The sequence below is a fragment of the Semicossyphus pulcher genome, unplaced genomic scaffold (genome assembly GCF_022749685.1).
Source record: "Semicossyphus pulcher isolate SPU_LCO1_2020_fin unplaced genomic scaffold, fSemPul1.0.p SCAF_2, whole genome shotgun sequence".
In the NCBI taxonomy this organism is placed as follows: Eukaryota; Metazoa; Chordata; class Actinopteri; order Labriformes; family Labridae; genus Semicossyphus; species Semicossyphus pulcher.
In genome coordinates, this window is record NW_027211693.1 from 35619873 (window position 1) to 35636208 (window position 16336).

General features: G+C 38.3%; 1 protein-coding gene across 2 annotated transcripts; it reads right to left on the reverse strand.

Annotated features, from left to right (window-relative positions):
• Nucleotides 1–379: 379 nt before the first annotated feature.
• LOC138598220 (LON peptidase N-terminal domain and RING finger protein 3-like) lies at nucleotides 380–16209 on the reverse strand. 2 transcript variants are annotated; one of them, XM_069669950.1, is made up of 12 exons: nucleotides 15388–16209; nucleotides 12608–12726; nucleotides 12351–12473; nucleotides 11413–11526; nucleotides 11114–11324; nucleotides 10905–10989; nucleotides 9906–10020; nucleotides 9290–9411; nucleotides 8734–8892; nucleotides 8478–8640; nucleotides 8218–8367; nucleotides 380–5226 (listed from the first exon to the last, which is right to left on the reverse strand). In XM_069669950.1, exons 1-12 carry the CDS (start codon nucleotides 16085–16087, stop codon nucleotides 5068–5070), a joined length of 2220 nt encoding a protein of 739 aa, XP_069526051.1. In that variant the 5' UTR covers nucleotides 16088–16209; the 3' UTR covers nucleotides 380–5067. The 2 variants fall into 2 exon arrangements, with proteins under 2 accessions (XP_069526051.1, XP_069526052.1); XM_069669951.1 differs by lacking the exon at nucleotides 11413–11526.
• Between the last annotated feature and the right edge of the window lie 127 nt (nucleotides 16210–16336).

The window sequence follows — 16336 nt, forward strand, 5'->3', positions numbered from 1 at the left end:
AGCTGGCAAAAGACAAGGACCTTCTGAAGAACATCCTTCGCATTCGACCCTTTATGCAGAGGCATGGAATCTGCTGCCACCAGTTCGTGCCAACACAAGAGATGTTGACCTTGTTCGATACAGACATGTATGACAAGGAATAAGAGGGTGAGGGATCTCAAATAATCTAAACAAAAGACATTGAAAATTTTAAATAGTGCTGGCAGTCAACCTTCTACAAGTCAAACAGGTAAGCTGAAATCATTTAAATTCATTAAGTACTTATTTTATTTACACATATGTTTTGTGAGGATCTTATTAAAATGTTGTGAATTAGCCGATTTAAGATAAATAATCTTTATTGAATTCCCCCTTGGGGGACATTAAGTTGTTACACAGCTCAAAAAACAGTTATATATACAAACAATAGCAATGATAATAATAAGAAATAAAGAAGTAATAATAAAAATAATAATAATAAAATATATAGACATTATTTACACCCTTTTACTTGTGTAAAAATAATTGCACAGAAAAAATATACATTCAGAATACATGCATGCATACACGTGCTTATAAATATATACACACACATGAAGGAGCAGCTTAAGACCCCCACAGTCTCATGCAGGGGGTGAGAGAGCTTGTCCATGATGGATGCCAGTTTTGATAACATCCTACCCTCGCCGTCTTCTATGATAGTCTGAGTTTAATCAGTCTGTGTATTTTATAATGCATTTGGCAATGATAGTAATGCTGTTGGTCTTTAAACGCTGGGTATATTGTTTGGCAGGGGTATATTTTGAGTTCTAGTATTGGGCTGTTTTTACTGGCCATTGGGCTGTTTTGGGGCTAGTTTTGATTAGCCATTGGGCTGGTTTTGTCACACAGACCTGGCAACCCTGGTCACTTCTTCAAAAGGTCAGTGGTTGAATTCTTAACTGGTGCAGACATAGGCAATGGGGCACAGTCAGAGTGGTTACATGGGTGTCTTTCATAGAAAAAGGAAAGAATGTCGCAATTTTCTGCATTTTGAAACATACTGTATATATTAAGACATTAGGATAATTATTTCTCTTTCAGTCTGAAAGTCTGAGAAAAATCTTAATTAAATCATGTTAAATTCTTCATATAATCCTCATGCCAATGCTTTTGTAGCTTTATTTATTTCAAATTCCTTCATTCTTTACATTACTATGAGAACTGAGGCTAACTGACACAGTTAAAGTGTTACACAGTATTCTGTCAAAATTATAATCCAAACCTGTACTGTTTTTATCTATAACTATCATCATCATGTTGTTTTCATCATCATAATCATAATCATAAATACTTAAATAAATAATCATCATTAGGCTATTCACTTTCACAGGTCAGAAACTTTAACATCCTAAGAACATCATTAAATCGTGCCTTGATAGGTCTAAAATCTCAGCTGGAAATATTGTAATTTTTACTCAAATACATTACATATATCTGACAAGCTACTTTTCAATACTGATTAATAATATAAAATATGAAAACAAATTACATTTCATTAAGAATGTATTGGGCTATGTGAGGAAACTCCATCTTTACCAGCTGTAAAACCATAACAGCTGGTAATATAATATACCATAGTTTGATGCTAACACCATTATACTATTATTTCAATAAAGATTTGAATGCAGGACTTTTGCTTGTAACACTGTACCTCTACACTGTGAAGTATTACTTCTTTTTCTTTGTGGATCCTTTACCTGCTACTTAAATATTTTTATGAAGTAAAATGGCCTACAACTAAAAATTAAATCACTAAAAATAACTGAACTGAACATTATCAACCACAGAGGCTTTCTGCCCTTTATTTAGAGTAGGAAGATTTTTCTCTGCATCCTTACCGGAAAATATCCCAAGGAATTTAGTGTTTTGCTATCTATTACCTTTGATATACTAATGATGGTACAAAATTATCAGCCTACTCACTGCACTATATTTCATGCAGCTCTGAGCTCTCCTTGTCAATATTAAACATGAAGCTTTGTTATCACAGGTCATAGCTAATGAAAGCCCAGAGGGCTAAACCACCTTAATGAGGGATGGCTTATATCTTTAGCTAGTGCAAAAGTATGTATAGCATGTCATGTTTCCATGTTTCAAAAATGGGTTGATGCTCTACTAACCACTTCAGCAGCACACTGCTACCTGTTGCTTGCATGTTTGCTGTGACTTTTGGATGAAACCAACGATCGGGTGAGGGAAGAGTGCCTTTTTGAGGTTTGATACACGGCATAGGCAGAAGTATATGTTGACTTAAAATATTATTGATCATTACTACATATTAAACAATACTAATAATAGCAATAATAATAGTAATAAAATGACTTGCTACTTTGTCTTGGGACTGCTGTAACACCTGAATTTCCCCTCCTGGGGATCTATAAAGGATTATCTTATCTTATCTGATCAGTTTCACCAAGAAATTCAAATACTGTCAGTTGCTGCTGTTTTGGGTGAGTATTTGGATTGAATGAATCAACAATTCAGTACTTCTACCACATTTGTTTAAAAAAAATGCAAATTTCTCCAGATGTTATTTATGGAACCCAAGGTTGTTGCACAAAACATTATTATAGTCACCATTGCTGTTTACATGCCAATGTTGAAATAGAATAAGTCAGACTTAAGGCACTTTACAGTAACAGTATCAGTTTTAAGCAAAAATACAGTTAGGTGTCATGCTTCAACTAAAATTATTAGAAAATATTAAACAACAGACAAAAACAGATTAAGTGAAGCAATATATAAAATACAAAAAACCTATTGACATAGAAACATGATAAATTAAACACATGTATTGTATATAAAACAATAGTTTGAAGGCAACACTCAGCAATCTCATGTATTTTAAGAGATTAGCTTTGGCCAAGTACAAACGGTCACAGACATCAACAAGGCCTCTGTATTAATCAAACATAATTTCTCAGAAACATGTTTGTTGGTGTTCTCACAGTTATTTTTAACTCCATAAGTCTTTTTTATACTGTTAAAATTATTTAAATTGATACATTTTCATAAAAGTGTATACAAAAATCTTAAAAGAAGACTGGTACATGCTACTTAATGTGTAAAACTGTCCCACGTTGTCTTTTGGATAGAAGGCATTGGCCTCTGCCCATAGCACACATCAATCAACTTCATGTGAATGGATAAAATTAGGGACTGTTTTCCACTTAGAACTGTTAGCACCAGAAATTTTAATTTATTTTGTGATCCAAAAAGTCAAGTACAGTGACTCTTACGATGGTGAAACTACACATCTTGAGGCCTGTCTGCAATGTTTCTTTCCCTTACTCAAAGTGGAAGTGCAAAAGAAGTCAGAATAAATACTAAATAAATAAACTTAAAACAAAACAGTACTAGAAATCCATATGTTGCTCACTGTATTACAGACAGGGTCTCTCTATGCCTGTAAGCATTAGAAGTATCACAGCTATAAAAAAAGGATGTGAAAGCCTGGGAATCTAAATAGGTATAAGTCAACATAGTTTTGATTGTGATAGGCCAATAAAAATACTACATAGATTTGGGTTGCCAGTGAGCTAAACTTGATCACTGATTGATTGATGTTGGGGTTGAATGTTTTGTTAAGAATATTTTGTTAAGAAAGGCATTTGGAAAGTGAGCAGCTTAGCAAAGTAAACAATGTTAATGCATATATAAATAATACAAAAATAAATCACGGAAACACAAAACCCAACAAATAAAAAAGAACAAAAGCCTTAAATATCACGATGGACATGATCAGTCTTATTCAGCTGTATGATGATGAAAAATTATCATTGTTTAAGTTATAGTATAGGTAGTAAAATAGTAAACACATATCTTTAATATGTACACTACACTACACATACTCATGGGAATACAATTAACTCATTGGTGGGTGTTACCATTCCTGGATGAAAGTTTCAATCACTGCAATAATATATATTCAATATCATTAACATTATTTACTCACTTGTGAGTGTATTAACACCAAAAGGCAAATTTAAAGTTTGGTCTGCTGCTACATTTAAGGACATTTCAGGGACCTTGGGTGAATGAATGAAAGCTGCATGCTCCATGCAGTAGATGGATTTTTTATGAGTGTGACACAGGAAAGTTGCTTCTTCTTTTCTTTAAACAGCCAGTTTAGGTGAAAATACTCCCATCAAACAGCAAAGTTTGTTTGTTTTTTGGAGTCTAATTCCAAGTGCAGCATGTAAACAAGAGGAAGACCATGGACCCACAAAAATGGAAGAGCCAGAAAGGCACCAGTGCAACCTGAGCAAATTAAACATATTAGTGGAACAGCATCTTGCTGTAAATGTGTAAAATTTAGACAAAAACATATAGCTAGCATGTGCACATCAGCATTGTTACAGTGACATTAAAGGTTTAATGGTAGTTTATGATTCTATTTCAACCCAAAGCTAATCAATAGTTTTTGGTAATGTCGTTAATCTTAAGAATGAGGCAGAATGAGCAGGGCTTTCTGAAAAACATGCATAGATAAATAGAAAAATAATCCCTCTCAATCATCACGAGAAGTATGGTTTTCTATATCTGCAGAGACCCTGAACTTTGCCAATATTTTATTGTTATTTTGCTGTGTTCAAGTCTTCTGGGCATCAACCAGAAAAGTATGTATGTAGCAGCTTATGTTGTTAAACTGGGGAGGAGGGACAGACAAATCCCACTCATTCTGCCTTTAAGAAACCAGATTTTCTTCCTTTCCAAATCTAGCTGATGTGTGCAGGTCTGCATGGTTGATTTTTTTTTCGGATGATGAGAAGAGTAATTTGGCATGGATGGTGTAGTATCTGTTTATTCAGGTATATATTATATTTGTTGATGTTTTGTGAAGTTAAAGTCTGCTATTGAAGTGCATATAGAGCTCAGGACTGCCCCCTGAATAAAACGATGCTACAACATGTAAGGTGCGACAACTTCAAAATCAGTTCTTTGTGCATCAAGGAAGAGCATCAGGTCAGCTGCTGCTTTGGATGTGGATGATTCTGCTGCAGGTGGTTTACTGCATTTTCCAGGTGGATAGATGCTTGTTGAAAGTCATCGATGCCTACTTTGGGCCATGAAGAGCAGCACCTTACGTATGCCACTTAAGCGATCTTTCAGAGAGGTTAGGGCCAGGAATGGCAGCTGGGCTCGGCCTTCCAACGGAAGAACTGCTAATAACCACCAACACCATGAGGGGCCATTAGGACTGGTCTGAAGGAGTAAGAGAGAGGAGGAGACACAGTGAGAGGTTCTTAATTACAAAACAAATTAGAGCTGCACTGTTGAAGGGGCCCTCGCACCTTTGTCCATGTTGGGGTGTGCCCCAGACGCACTGGCCTTACTGATCATGGAAGATCAACACAGATAAGAATTTTCATGTTGTGGACACAGCACAAAGAGTAAATGTGAAATTCTGCGTCCACGATGTCGCCCTAGAGCAGTGATCCCCAAACGTCAGATGATTGTTTACAGTTTACAGACAGGTGACACACAGACTGCTGCAGTCAGGTCTCTGTGTGCTCTGATGATGAGCTGCACTAACATGATATCAGACTTTTCCTGTTGAGAAGTTGTAGAAAAACAGAAAATTTCAACCATTTGAACCAATCAGCAATAAAGTAGCAGCTTTACATGTATAACTTATTTTGCTTCACTACCGCACGTCCTGCGATGTGACTATTGCACATGCGCACATAGCTAAACAGAGGAGCTTTACTAAAGTTACATCTGTGCCAATCAAATGCTCAACTCGCCTCTTATAAAGTGTGTAGAGTAGCTTCATGTGAAAAGCTGCACACTATAGTTGCTATTGTGGTTTCATCTATGAGTGATGAAGCAACAGTCAGCATGTGTTAGTGTAAATGGATGTATGTTTATGTGTCTATGGGCATGGTGAGGAGTGGAGTGGGGAGGGTTGGAAATAAATTCATGCAGAAAAAGTGCTGCCCTACAGAACATGAAATGATATTTCTGTATATCATGAGTAGACAAAACTGTGTAAATGTCACGTAAGAGTTTTTAGTGTCTTGGCAGGTTGCTTGTGCTTTACAAATTGTATTATTTCATCAAAACTGTATTGCGGATGAAAACATTTAAACATGAGTTGAATTTTGACCACTTATGATCGGATCTCACTTCCCCACTCTATATAAATAAACACTCTATATAAATAATCCCCTTCACTGGCCTATAAAAATATCAACTGACAAAAAAAATTATGCTATTGTTTAGTGTTCACACCTGTATCTGAGGCAGTCCAACTGTGATCCGATCACATGTTAATACCAAATGTGAGCAGGGCCATTGAAGGACAGCCTACACTCCCTGTACCTGCGTGATGCCGTCGATACGGCTGTGAACCACTTGCCTCTCATTCTTAACTGATTAAGAATAAGGCTACGTTCACACTGCAAGCCTTAGTCAATTCCGATTTATTGTTAAGATCCAGTTTTTTCTTTGGCTGTTCATATTGTTTTTAAAATGTGGCCAATAACAGATTGCAGTGTGAACTGGTCACGGCCATGAACTGACCCACATGCGCAAAAGAACAATAAGTCAATACACAGCACACTGTCGTACGTAAACAAACATGGGTGCCATGGAACTCAGCTCTTACATTTTATGTATAAATTGAGGTGCCGTGGAGGCCAGCGAATTCGACAGCAGATGTATATGGATGTGTGTTTATGTGACGATGGGTATGGTGAGGGGTGGGGGGCTTGATAATATTTTCATCTACCAAAGGGGGTCCTGCAGAGATGGTTTGGGAACCACTGCAATAGCCTATTCAATACGCCATCGCTAATTCATTTATTATTTATTAATTTGGCATATTTTCCCACTGGACATTTTGTCCGTTGATATCTTTATCTGCTGGACAACTACACGTGATACTGGCGAAAAGCCGGTACATACATAAACCCTGGTACAGAGGTGTGTGTCGACGCAGAGTCGGAGCCGTCTTCTATGTTTATAGTTACAGTATGACTCCCGCCAACAAAATTGTGATGAATGTCGATGGAGAGTGAGGTAAAAGTCACCTGAATTCCGTATTGTAAAAAATGAGACCTGTATCTGATTTAGGACAACATATAAAAGTGGCCCAAATCAAATTTGAAAAGCTGAGATTCCATGTGATTTATACTGTTCACTGTCATTAAACGAATTTGGTCCACATTCGCCTGCAGTCTGAACGTAACCTAAGTCAAGTATTCATCAGGGTGACTGCCTAAGGAAAGAAACTGTTTTTAATATTTCTCATGTCATTCCAAGCATGTGAAGATGTAGCTTATGCATTAGAGCTGAGTGTGCACGAAAATACAGGATATACTGGGTCCCGTATTCCCAGTGTGCACCAACCCGGATTTCAACGTTGACATTTGGTTGAAAACAGGTCAAAAGACCTCATTTCACCCTTTTTCAACCTGGCTAAAATATGGTTACGACATCAACGTGTCAGAAACAACTTTTTGTTTTGTAATTTTGTAAATTTTTTCATTTTAGCATTTTATTGTTTATACAAAAATCATAAATAGGGTGCTTTATGGGCTGTGTGATGTTAGCAAGAAGGTTCAGAAAGGGAGCAGTTTTGAACATTCTCCAGAGAAAAGAAAAAAAGAAGAATGTGCATGCCCAGTTACTTAGGATCAAATCCAGGCCAACACATCTTGCAAAAAAAATAAACGTTGGTGACTGTGATGCACTGCTCACTTACATAATCATTTAAGCCACTATGAGACAAGAAATTTGTCGTTCATATACTGCTCAAAACAATTAAGGGAACACTTAAATCCAACATCAGATCTTGATGAACGTATAATTCAAGTTGAAAATCTTTACTGATGTACAGTAAGATGTTTGTTGAGAACGAAATGATGGAAACCAAAATCTTCAGCTCATTGAGGGTTGGATTCAAAATCACACCCAAAATCTGAGTAAAAAATTGAAATCACAGGCTGATCCAACTTGCGTGAATGTCATCATGGCAACTCATGATGCACCTGGCAGTGCTCCTCCTTCATCTCGTGCGTGTTTGTTAATTTGAGACCTCTTTCTGCCTCAGTGTCTTCATTTGGGTTAGCTGACAACTTGTAAAAAACATGTTTGTAGAAGATGCTGATATTAAATAGTTAAATCCATCATTTTTGCTCGAGGGATTAAAAAAAAAGTACAGTATACGTGTGACTTTGAATGTGTGTGTACCTGAAGCACAGAGTCTTTCCCAGGCATTGGACCAAAGTGTCCTTCAATGCGTTCCTTCTGCTCGGTCTTCAGGGAGTTGACCCACACTAGGGCTTGGTCATACACCGCATCGTGAAGAGACTGCAGCTCAAGCTCTGCCACACCCTCCACCTACACACACACAGAATGATAGCTATAACATCTTGTAGTACTTTTCCATCATGTCATCACATATGTATCCCACCATTGCTCTCTGGCTTAGTCCATGCCCCCCCTAATACCTTAACATCCTCTAGGTATTCTATATCAGCTGTATTGTATCCATCCCTCTCGCTATGCTGAATGACTTTAAACCTCCGTCTGCCAATAGTGTCCACAACTGAACGGCCATCAGAGAAGAATTTGACATTGCGGATCTCCAACAGGCAACCGTAGTCTGCAAACCTAGAAACAAAAGAAGAAATGATACATTTCTTAAATACAAGATCAGTCACTTATATACTATGACACATAACCAAGTGCTATCCCAGCACTAACCCCTTGAGGTTGTCTTCCAGACACATGCCAAAGCAGTTGGTTCCCGTCTCCATGCATCGCCGGATCATCAGTCTGTAGCAGGGCTCGAAGATGTGGAGAGGACAGGGCACCGTGGGGAAGGCCATGGTGCATACAAATATAGGCACATTCTTGTTAAGACTGGAGAGAGACAAGAAGAAAGGAGAATTTGTTCTACTTAAAAAAAAACATAACATAAGGAAATAAAATTTGATTTTGGTCTTTACAGTCAAGAAATAACTATCAATCTCAACATTTAAACCAAAATGAATGAAAAGCTCTTAAACCGTTGGCTAAACTAGTTTGACTCCAGTGTGTTTAATTTCTTGGAGTTTGTTCCAGTCTCCAGGAAAGTGATTATTTGATGCCTATAGTGACATAGGCTAACAATTCAGTGTAGGTCATAGACAGAGGAGGATGTTCACATAGAGAGTGTTATGTCAGACACAAATCATAACTCATGAGAAAATACAAGAGAATATTGACTAAATAGGGCATAAAGAACGGTGAAGGAGACCAGAGGAGGACATGCACCTACTTTGAGAGCTGAGCCATCTCTTCCTGGTGGATTTTCTGCCTCTCTGTTAGCTCAGATGGAAGATACTTAGATATCAGGTTTTCCATTAATACTGTCTTACAGTACTGCCTCTGGACCAGGTACTGAAGAGACATACAAACACAGACTACATAAGTAATATGTATATTGTGGAACATGGAGCTAGTAAGTTTGGCTAACACTGTTTTCATTTACATCCCAGTTAAGGTTTGTCTATCATTTTCCCATAACATAATCTTATTCTTTACTTGATTCTGGATTTAAGGGATGCACCAATTCCATCAACAGATCCATATTGGCCCCAGTGGTTATCTTATTTTGTGATTGGGGGACAGCCATGACATAATCATCCAAATTAAAGAGTTTCCAAGTATTTATAATATCCAGCATTCTTTCAGGCATGAAGAGCAATCTCCAAAGTCAAGTAACATAAGGATGACCCCAATGAGTTCCAAAGTAAGAAATACAGATTTTAGATTGGTATCAGAAAAGAAACAATAGGATCAGTGCATATCTACTGGTTTCAGTTTAGATCTTACTGAATGTACCTTATGGACTGATGCATGCTAGACCTATAGGGGATAATTATGCCATGTACCTCAGACAGCTCCTCTTTACAGAGAGGACATTTTGGGTTGTGGTCCAGACATCTTTTTAGACACTGAAGACAGAAAGTGTGACCACATGGCGTTGTCACTGGTTCATAGAAAAGTCTGGACGGGAAACACACAAACAACCCTGCAAAACCATGGAAACAGCAATATACAACAGAAACCGATGGTTTTTTTCATTATCCGTTTATCTACTACTTATGTTTTTTGACTTATGATTTGATATAGGAATTTTTAGTGAAAAGAATCCTCCATAATTCAACAGAGCCAAAGTGGATGTCTTTAAATATATCTTCATTTTTTTGTCCAGCCAAAAGCCCAAACTATTCAGATTACTAGAGCAGTGATTCCCAACCTGGGGCCAAAGATCGCTGGGGGTGCGCGAGGCTTTGTCTGCACTGATTGTCAAGATTAGATTTGCACGTTCAATAAAATCATTAAAAAAGCACTTACTTGATAATCAAAAAACTGTTATATTTAAAACTATTTAAAAAAAAAATATTCATCCATATAGATAATAACTAAAGATAACTGATGAAACTAAAACGACAAAGAACTATTGGCTGATGGGTGTCAATTTTTGCCAATAAAGATTTGGATTGAATCACTTTATTGTTTTTGTGTACTTATTTGCAGGCTAGGGGGGCTCAGCCTTTCTTAGATACAAGCAGGGGGGGCTCCCAGGGAAAAAGGTTGGGAACCACTGTACTAGGGCATTTGACAAAAAAGCATTACATTTGAGAATCTTGAGCATTTTGTATGACTCTTAAAGCCTGACAATTACTGAAATTATTAACTGTTCATTAACACACAACTGAATTTAAATTATCAGCTAATAAAAATGTATTATGGAAAGTACAGTGTTGGCTGCAGACATAGGCTCTCAAATTATCACAACGTTACACAACTGTTTACTGAATTATCACATTGTCTATGTCTGTTAATAAATGTTGAAGCTCTGAATCAAGCTGTTAAGCAAATCTCACCTCATACAAAGAGAACACTCGAGATCTGATGGGTCAAAGACCTCACCAACCCCTGGACTCAAAGAACCAGTAACCTCTTCTTGCTCTGAACAAAGGGGTTATAAAAAAACAAATAAAAAGATGAGACACATACTGTATGCTGCTAAGGGAAAGAGTGTTCATTAATGCTTAGCTACATGCATGATGGTCCACAAACTATCACAGCTCACCAGACTTGAACCTCTTCTGATCGTCCCTTCTCTGTTGTCCTCCCCCTTCCACCTCTGTGCTCCTCCATTTCCGTTTGAGAAGGAAGCAGTGATCCAGCCTCTGGAGCTCAGGCTTTTCCTGACCTTTGTCTTCACTGTCATCTGACCCCTCAGGTGCAGTAGGAGCAGAAGCAGGGATTGACTGTGATGACAACTGGCTGGGGCCACGGGTCTGAGAAAAAAGAGGATAATAAAACCAACTCCACTCATTGTCATGCTTATTTCATACTGCATTCTGCCAGTGGTGAAGCAGCTCTCACCTGAGAGGGAGTGTTAATGCTTTTCATGTGTGCTCGCAAAGAAAGTATATTTGAGTAGTCTGAGATCTGTTCAGGGACTTCATCTGTAACAGGAGCCAGGAAGTCACTAAGAAGCTGAGAGAAGACAACAGACAATGTTGGTATTATTCTGTATTGTTATAATTCCATGTGAATTTATAGTAATATTTGAATTCCGAATGCCAATGCTGTTTGTCGTCTATTCTTTAAAGTAGGGCACACAATGCACTATGTTGTGCAATATTACTTTTTATTAACATCATGTATGATTTTGCTAAATATCATGCGCTATCTTTACATTCATCATGTTGTGCAATAAATGTTTTTATTACTTTATATTATCGCTGCTCAGCTTACTTTTGTAAATAGCTAGTTTTACAGTATTAATTCTATTAGGCACTGTCCCCTTGCATTTAATTGATATTCACTTTATAGCTTATATTTCACTTATATTTGAGTTGTTATTTTTGCTTAACCCTTTTTTGTACTGCAATTTTTGCGCAACCTTGCACTACAATTTTCTTTTGGATTTATAGTGTCCTATAGTGTTATCTTACTGTATTATGAGACAGTGGTGCTCATTAAAGCTAAGTTCATTATTAAAAAAACATCTCAGTCATTCTGATCAGGTTTCCCTTGTGTATATTTACCATCATCTCATCTATTATTCCAGTGTATAGTTTACTTTAAACTATAATTGCTTTCATAATTTCCAGTGCAGTTGCTTTTTACTAAGTGCTCCAGCTTCAAGTATTAAAATGTACATAACTGTGCACAAAGGTGCTTCTTTTTTTCTTTTTTACCAAGTGGTCTAGATACATAGAAATAGGGTCTTTTGAAAGCTGACCGATGGAATAAATATCTATTTCATTCTTACTTTCATCACTGGGTGCCCAATAAAATATTAATATTGGATTTACCTTGTGAGCTTCAGTCTTAGCCAGTCTACAGTCAGGCTCTATGGACAGACAGACCAGATATTCTCTCAGAGCTTCCTCTGTCCTGCCCATCGACACTAGAGCCTGGGCCTTACGAACATGACCCTGCAGGAATGTGGAAATATATTATTTATCTTACATCTACATGGGAACTTTTTACATTTAACTTACGTAAAAGGTTCTTTACATATATTCATTAAATATTTATATAATGTAAAGTCGCAGTTTGTCTGCCATACCTTGGACCAGTGAGGCAAGAGTCTGCAGGCCATCTCAGCGTCTCTGAGAGCCTTTTCATAGTGTTTAAGACTGGAGTGAATCTGTGAGCGATTACTGAACAGTATATGGTCCATGGGTGCTATGGAGAAGAGGAGGGATTTAGTGATTTAAATACTTAAGCAATTCATCTATCATGATAATAGTTGTAAAATACTACTACATCAATCTGATCAATTATTGAACAAAACTATTGACCAAACTTTTTCCTTCAGCTTGAACCTTAGGAAGATTAATGACCCTTATCAACTGTTTCACAACATACTAGAGGTCTTCACGGTTCCAAAATGTCGTGCCCGAACCCTAAGAGACCCTTTATTGTGCGATCCGGAACCGAACCGGACCGGACCCGTCTATTATTTGAAAGTTGGGACCCGGACCCGTGAAGAACCGAGAAATGCCGGACCGGACCCGTCTGTTATTTGAAAGCTGGGGCCCGAACGGAGTTATGTCGGACCCGACCCCGGCCGGACGAAACAGACCCGATCAGCACCAACTTCACAGCTTATTAATATTAACAAGTTACCATTAGTCAGCTGTCAAAACAAACCTTTTTGTCCTACTTGTGTGACACAGCCTTCTCCCCTGTGCCTGTCCGTGCATATAATCCATCCTCCGCCAAGAAAGTTCATAAAACACATCCAGGTTTCCTGCTATCCATGTAGTGTTGATAAAAAAAAAAGAGATATTAATCCACTAGTTATCTCACATTAAAAGTCCACTTGCTGTCATTCAGACGGATGACAAACGCGCGGCTCGTTTAGAAGCCACACACGTGTTACTTGTAACTGCGCATTTATGCTTTAATCTGAGATAACTAGTGGATTCATATCTCTGTTTTTATCAACACTACATGGATACCAGGAAAACTGGATGTGTTTTGTGAACTTTCTTGGCGTTACAATAGACGGGTCTGGTTCGGTTCCGGATCGCACAATAACGGGTCTCTTAGGGTTCGGGCACGAAATTTTGGACCCGTGAAGACCTCTACAACATGCCACAGAATTTTAAAAGAATCCCTTGCCCACCACATGTTTATTTCTTTATGTGATATAATAGCTAAAATAACTGGTGATTTAAGTTTTCAAGTTGTATGAGAGTATGAATGTTTAAAATGGATCAGTTTCCACATAACAAAACAAAAGTGTTGATTTACAAAACCATGCAGCAAAATCAGGGTCACCCACATTCTAGGTTTAGAGTTTCACAGTTTCACCCTATAAGAGTCAGATGAAAATATTTCCCTGACTTTTACACAGACAAAGTATGTGAATCAAAAAATCAAAGCAGAAATGGAGGTGTACCACATGCCCTGAGTATTGTACAAAATAAATCAAAAGTACTACAGAACCATTGTTTAGCCTAGTACTTACTGCAAAATACTTTGACAAAAAACACAGCCCTGAGCCTATTATAACTCTCATTGATAAACAGGGTAATTTACATGAAACATTCTCTAATTACAACAAGTGCTACTTCATTGCTTTGCTCAAATTCCTCTCACAAACTTGCCACAAATTTGCCATTAAGATGTTTGTAGTACCTTTATTAAACAACCAAAAAATTAGTCTGAATGATCTTCCTTTCACCAGGATTAAAGATCAACTAACAGGCCAGTTCTGCAAATTATTGCATTTTGAAGCTGGTTCTTCCACAATACGACAGTTAGGGCTATGTCATTCTTTGTTAATCATTATTTATCAAAATATATTTTCTTATCAGACAGAATCACTTTAACAACCTAGTAGACATCAAGACCTGGAAACAGCCCTGGACAATCCACTACAACTTACTGTTGTAGTAGCTACATTGGTCAATTATAGTCAGATGTTGGTGTCAACAAGAAACTCTAAACTTACATGTTGAGTGACTACAGAACACAATACAGTTAAGTCAAATTTGGGACAAACCTCTTAATCATAAAAGATCTCTTTCAGTAGTCTTCTATAGACATGGGGCCACAGAGTCTGTTATATATTGGTTTACGAAAATTCAAATTACTTTATCCTGCTTATTCAGCAGATTACATTTCAAAGTTATCAGTCATAGAAACAAATATAGCCTACATTGTCATTCAATGTGTACAATGTATGTATGCTGTACTGTGATAATTTAAGAGGTAAACTTTAATCCAGGCTACCCTAACTAATGACTGTATGATACGGATGTGGCTAATGATGATTCGTGTCTGCCGACAACAGCTGACCACATCAATTTAGCCGAAAACATCTGGTACTGCTGTGAGCATCAGTGTCCCTAGCGGTGACCTGCAATAACACCCTTGACCCACATTTGACTGAATCATTGTAAGGCGTTACACAATGAGGCATCTAAGGGAGGCGGATTACGTTCTTACGCAATGTTTGGTTCACTAGCCCAGCCTACACAACGCAATTATCCAACACATGGTTGTCATCTCAGATGCATAGCAGCCAGAACTAACAGAAAGCATGACACTGTTAAACAGACTAGGCTATGTGACACACTTATAAAACCATGTCATTGCTATGTCCGTTTTCATAGCCTCATGACAAGTGACCTGACAAAGTAGAATGTTTGTAGCTAGCAAAAACTTATACCAATGAGTAACCAGAGAACACATAAAATGAAAGAAGAAACAAAATGAAGCCCTGCCTCATGTCTGTTTTTTTAAGCAGCGAGAGGTTGTAAAAATGTTTAAGTTCGTCACTGAATTATGACTAATACAATAAGACATAAGACAATATATGGTTCAATGTCCTACCTATCAATATCGCATGGTTATATTTCTCCAGCGCTGCTTCCATCTGCTTCTCGGCATACAAACCATTGCCCTCTCGCCGCAGCTGGGCGGCCTTGTGGGGGATCGGGAACCATTTGGCCAACAGGTTGCTGAGGACCACATTGACCCTGTATCTTTGGACGCCGGCTACTCTGGAGCTGTCCCTGTACTCCTTACACATAACCGGCTGCTCCCTTTCCTTGCTCTCCCTCTCCAGACACTTTTTACAGAAGCAGTGGCCGCACGGCAGAGTCACTGGCTCGAACAGAAAGCTACGGCATATCCGGCAGGAGAAGTCCTTGTACCCGCAACCTGTAGCACCAACACCCTGGCATCCAGGTGCTAACACCGCCCCTGCCGCTTCTCCTGTCCCCAGGCCCTTGTTTTGACTCGCACCACTGTGTTGCCTCCTGATATTATCCGACAGGTACTCCAAGAGGTTTGCCAGGTGAAGTGGATTTAGTCTCTCTATCTCAGAGGCTTGTCGGTAAACACCAAAAGCTTCGGGGAATTTACCACCGAATGCGAGCGCGTCAGCCCGCTTTATCATCAGCTTCCACCGGCTCCCTGGATCTCCTAGACCCGCCAGCTGACACTCGTAGATATCCGCTGCCAGGTCAAAGTTTTTCGACTGGAAAGCCTCGGCTGCAAGTTGCAGCATACATTCAATCTCTGTCCCCATATTTAGTAGGTTCTTTGAAGTCTATCCACTTACATAGCCTCTGCTGTGCCTATTTGGTCAATAGCAGAACTGCCATTCACGTTTGCTCATGCAGCTGGGACTAACTGACTAGACTGCCAGTTATCTTCTAGTCCAGCAAGTACCGATAATATTCTCAATGGAGCACAGGAGAAAAAAAAACAGTTATGTAAAAGCTGTATCATGTGATGCCCACCAACGGTTCTCATTGGACGAGTTTGGAAAAACTGT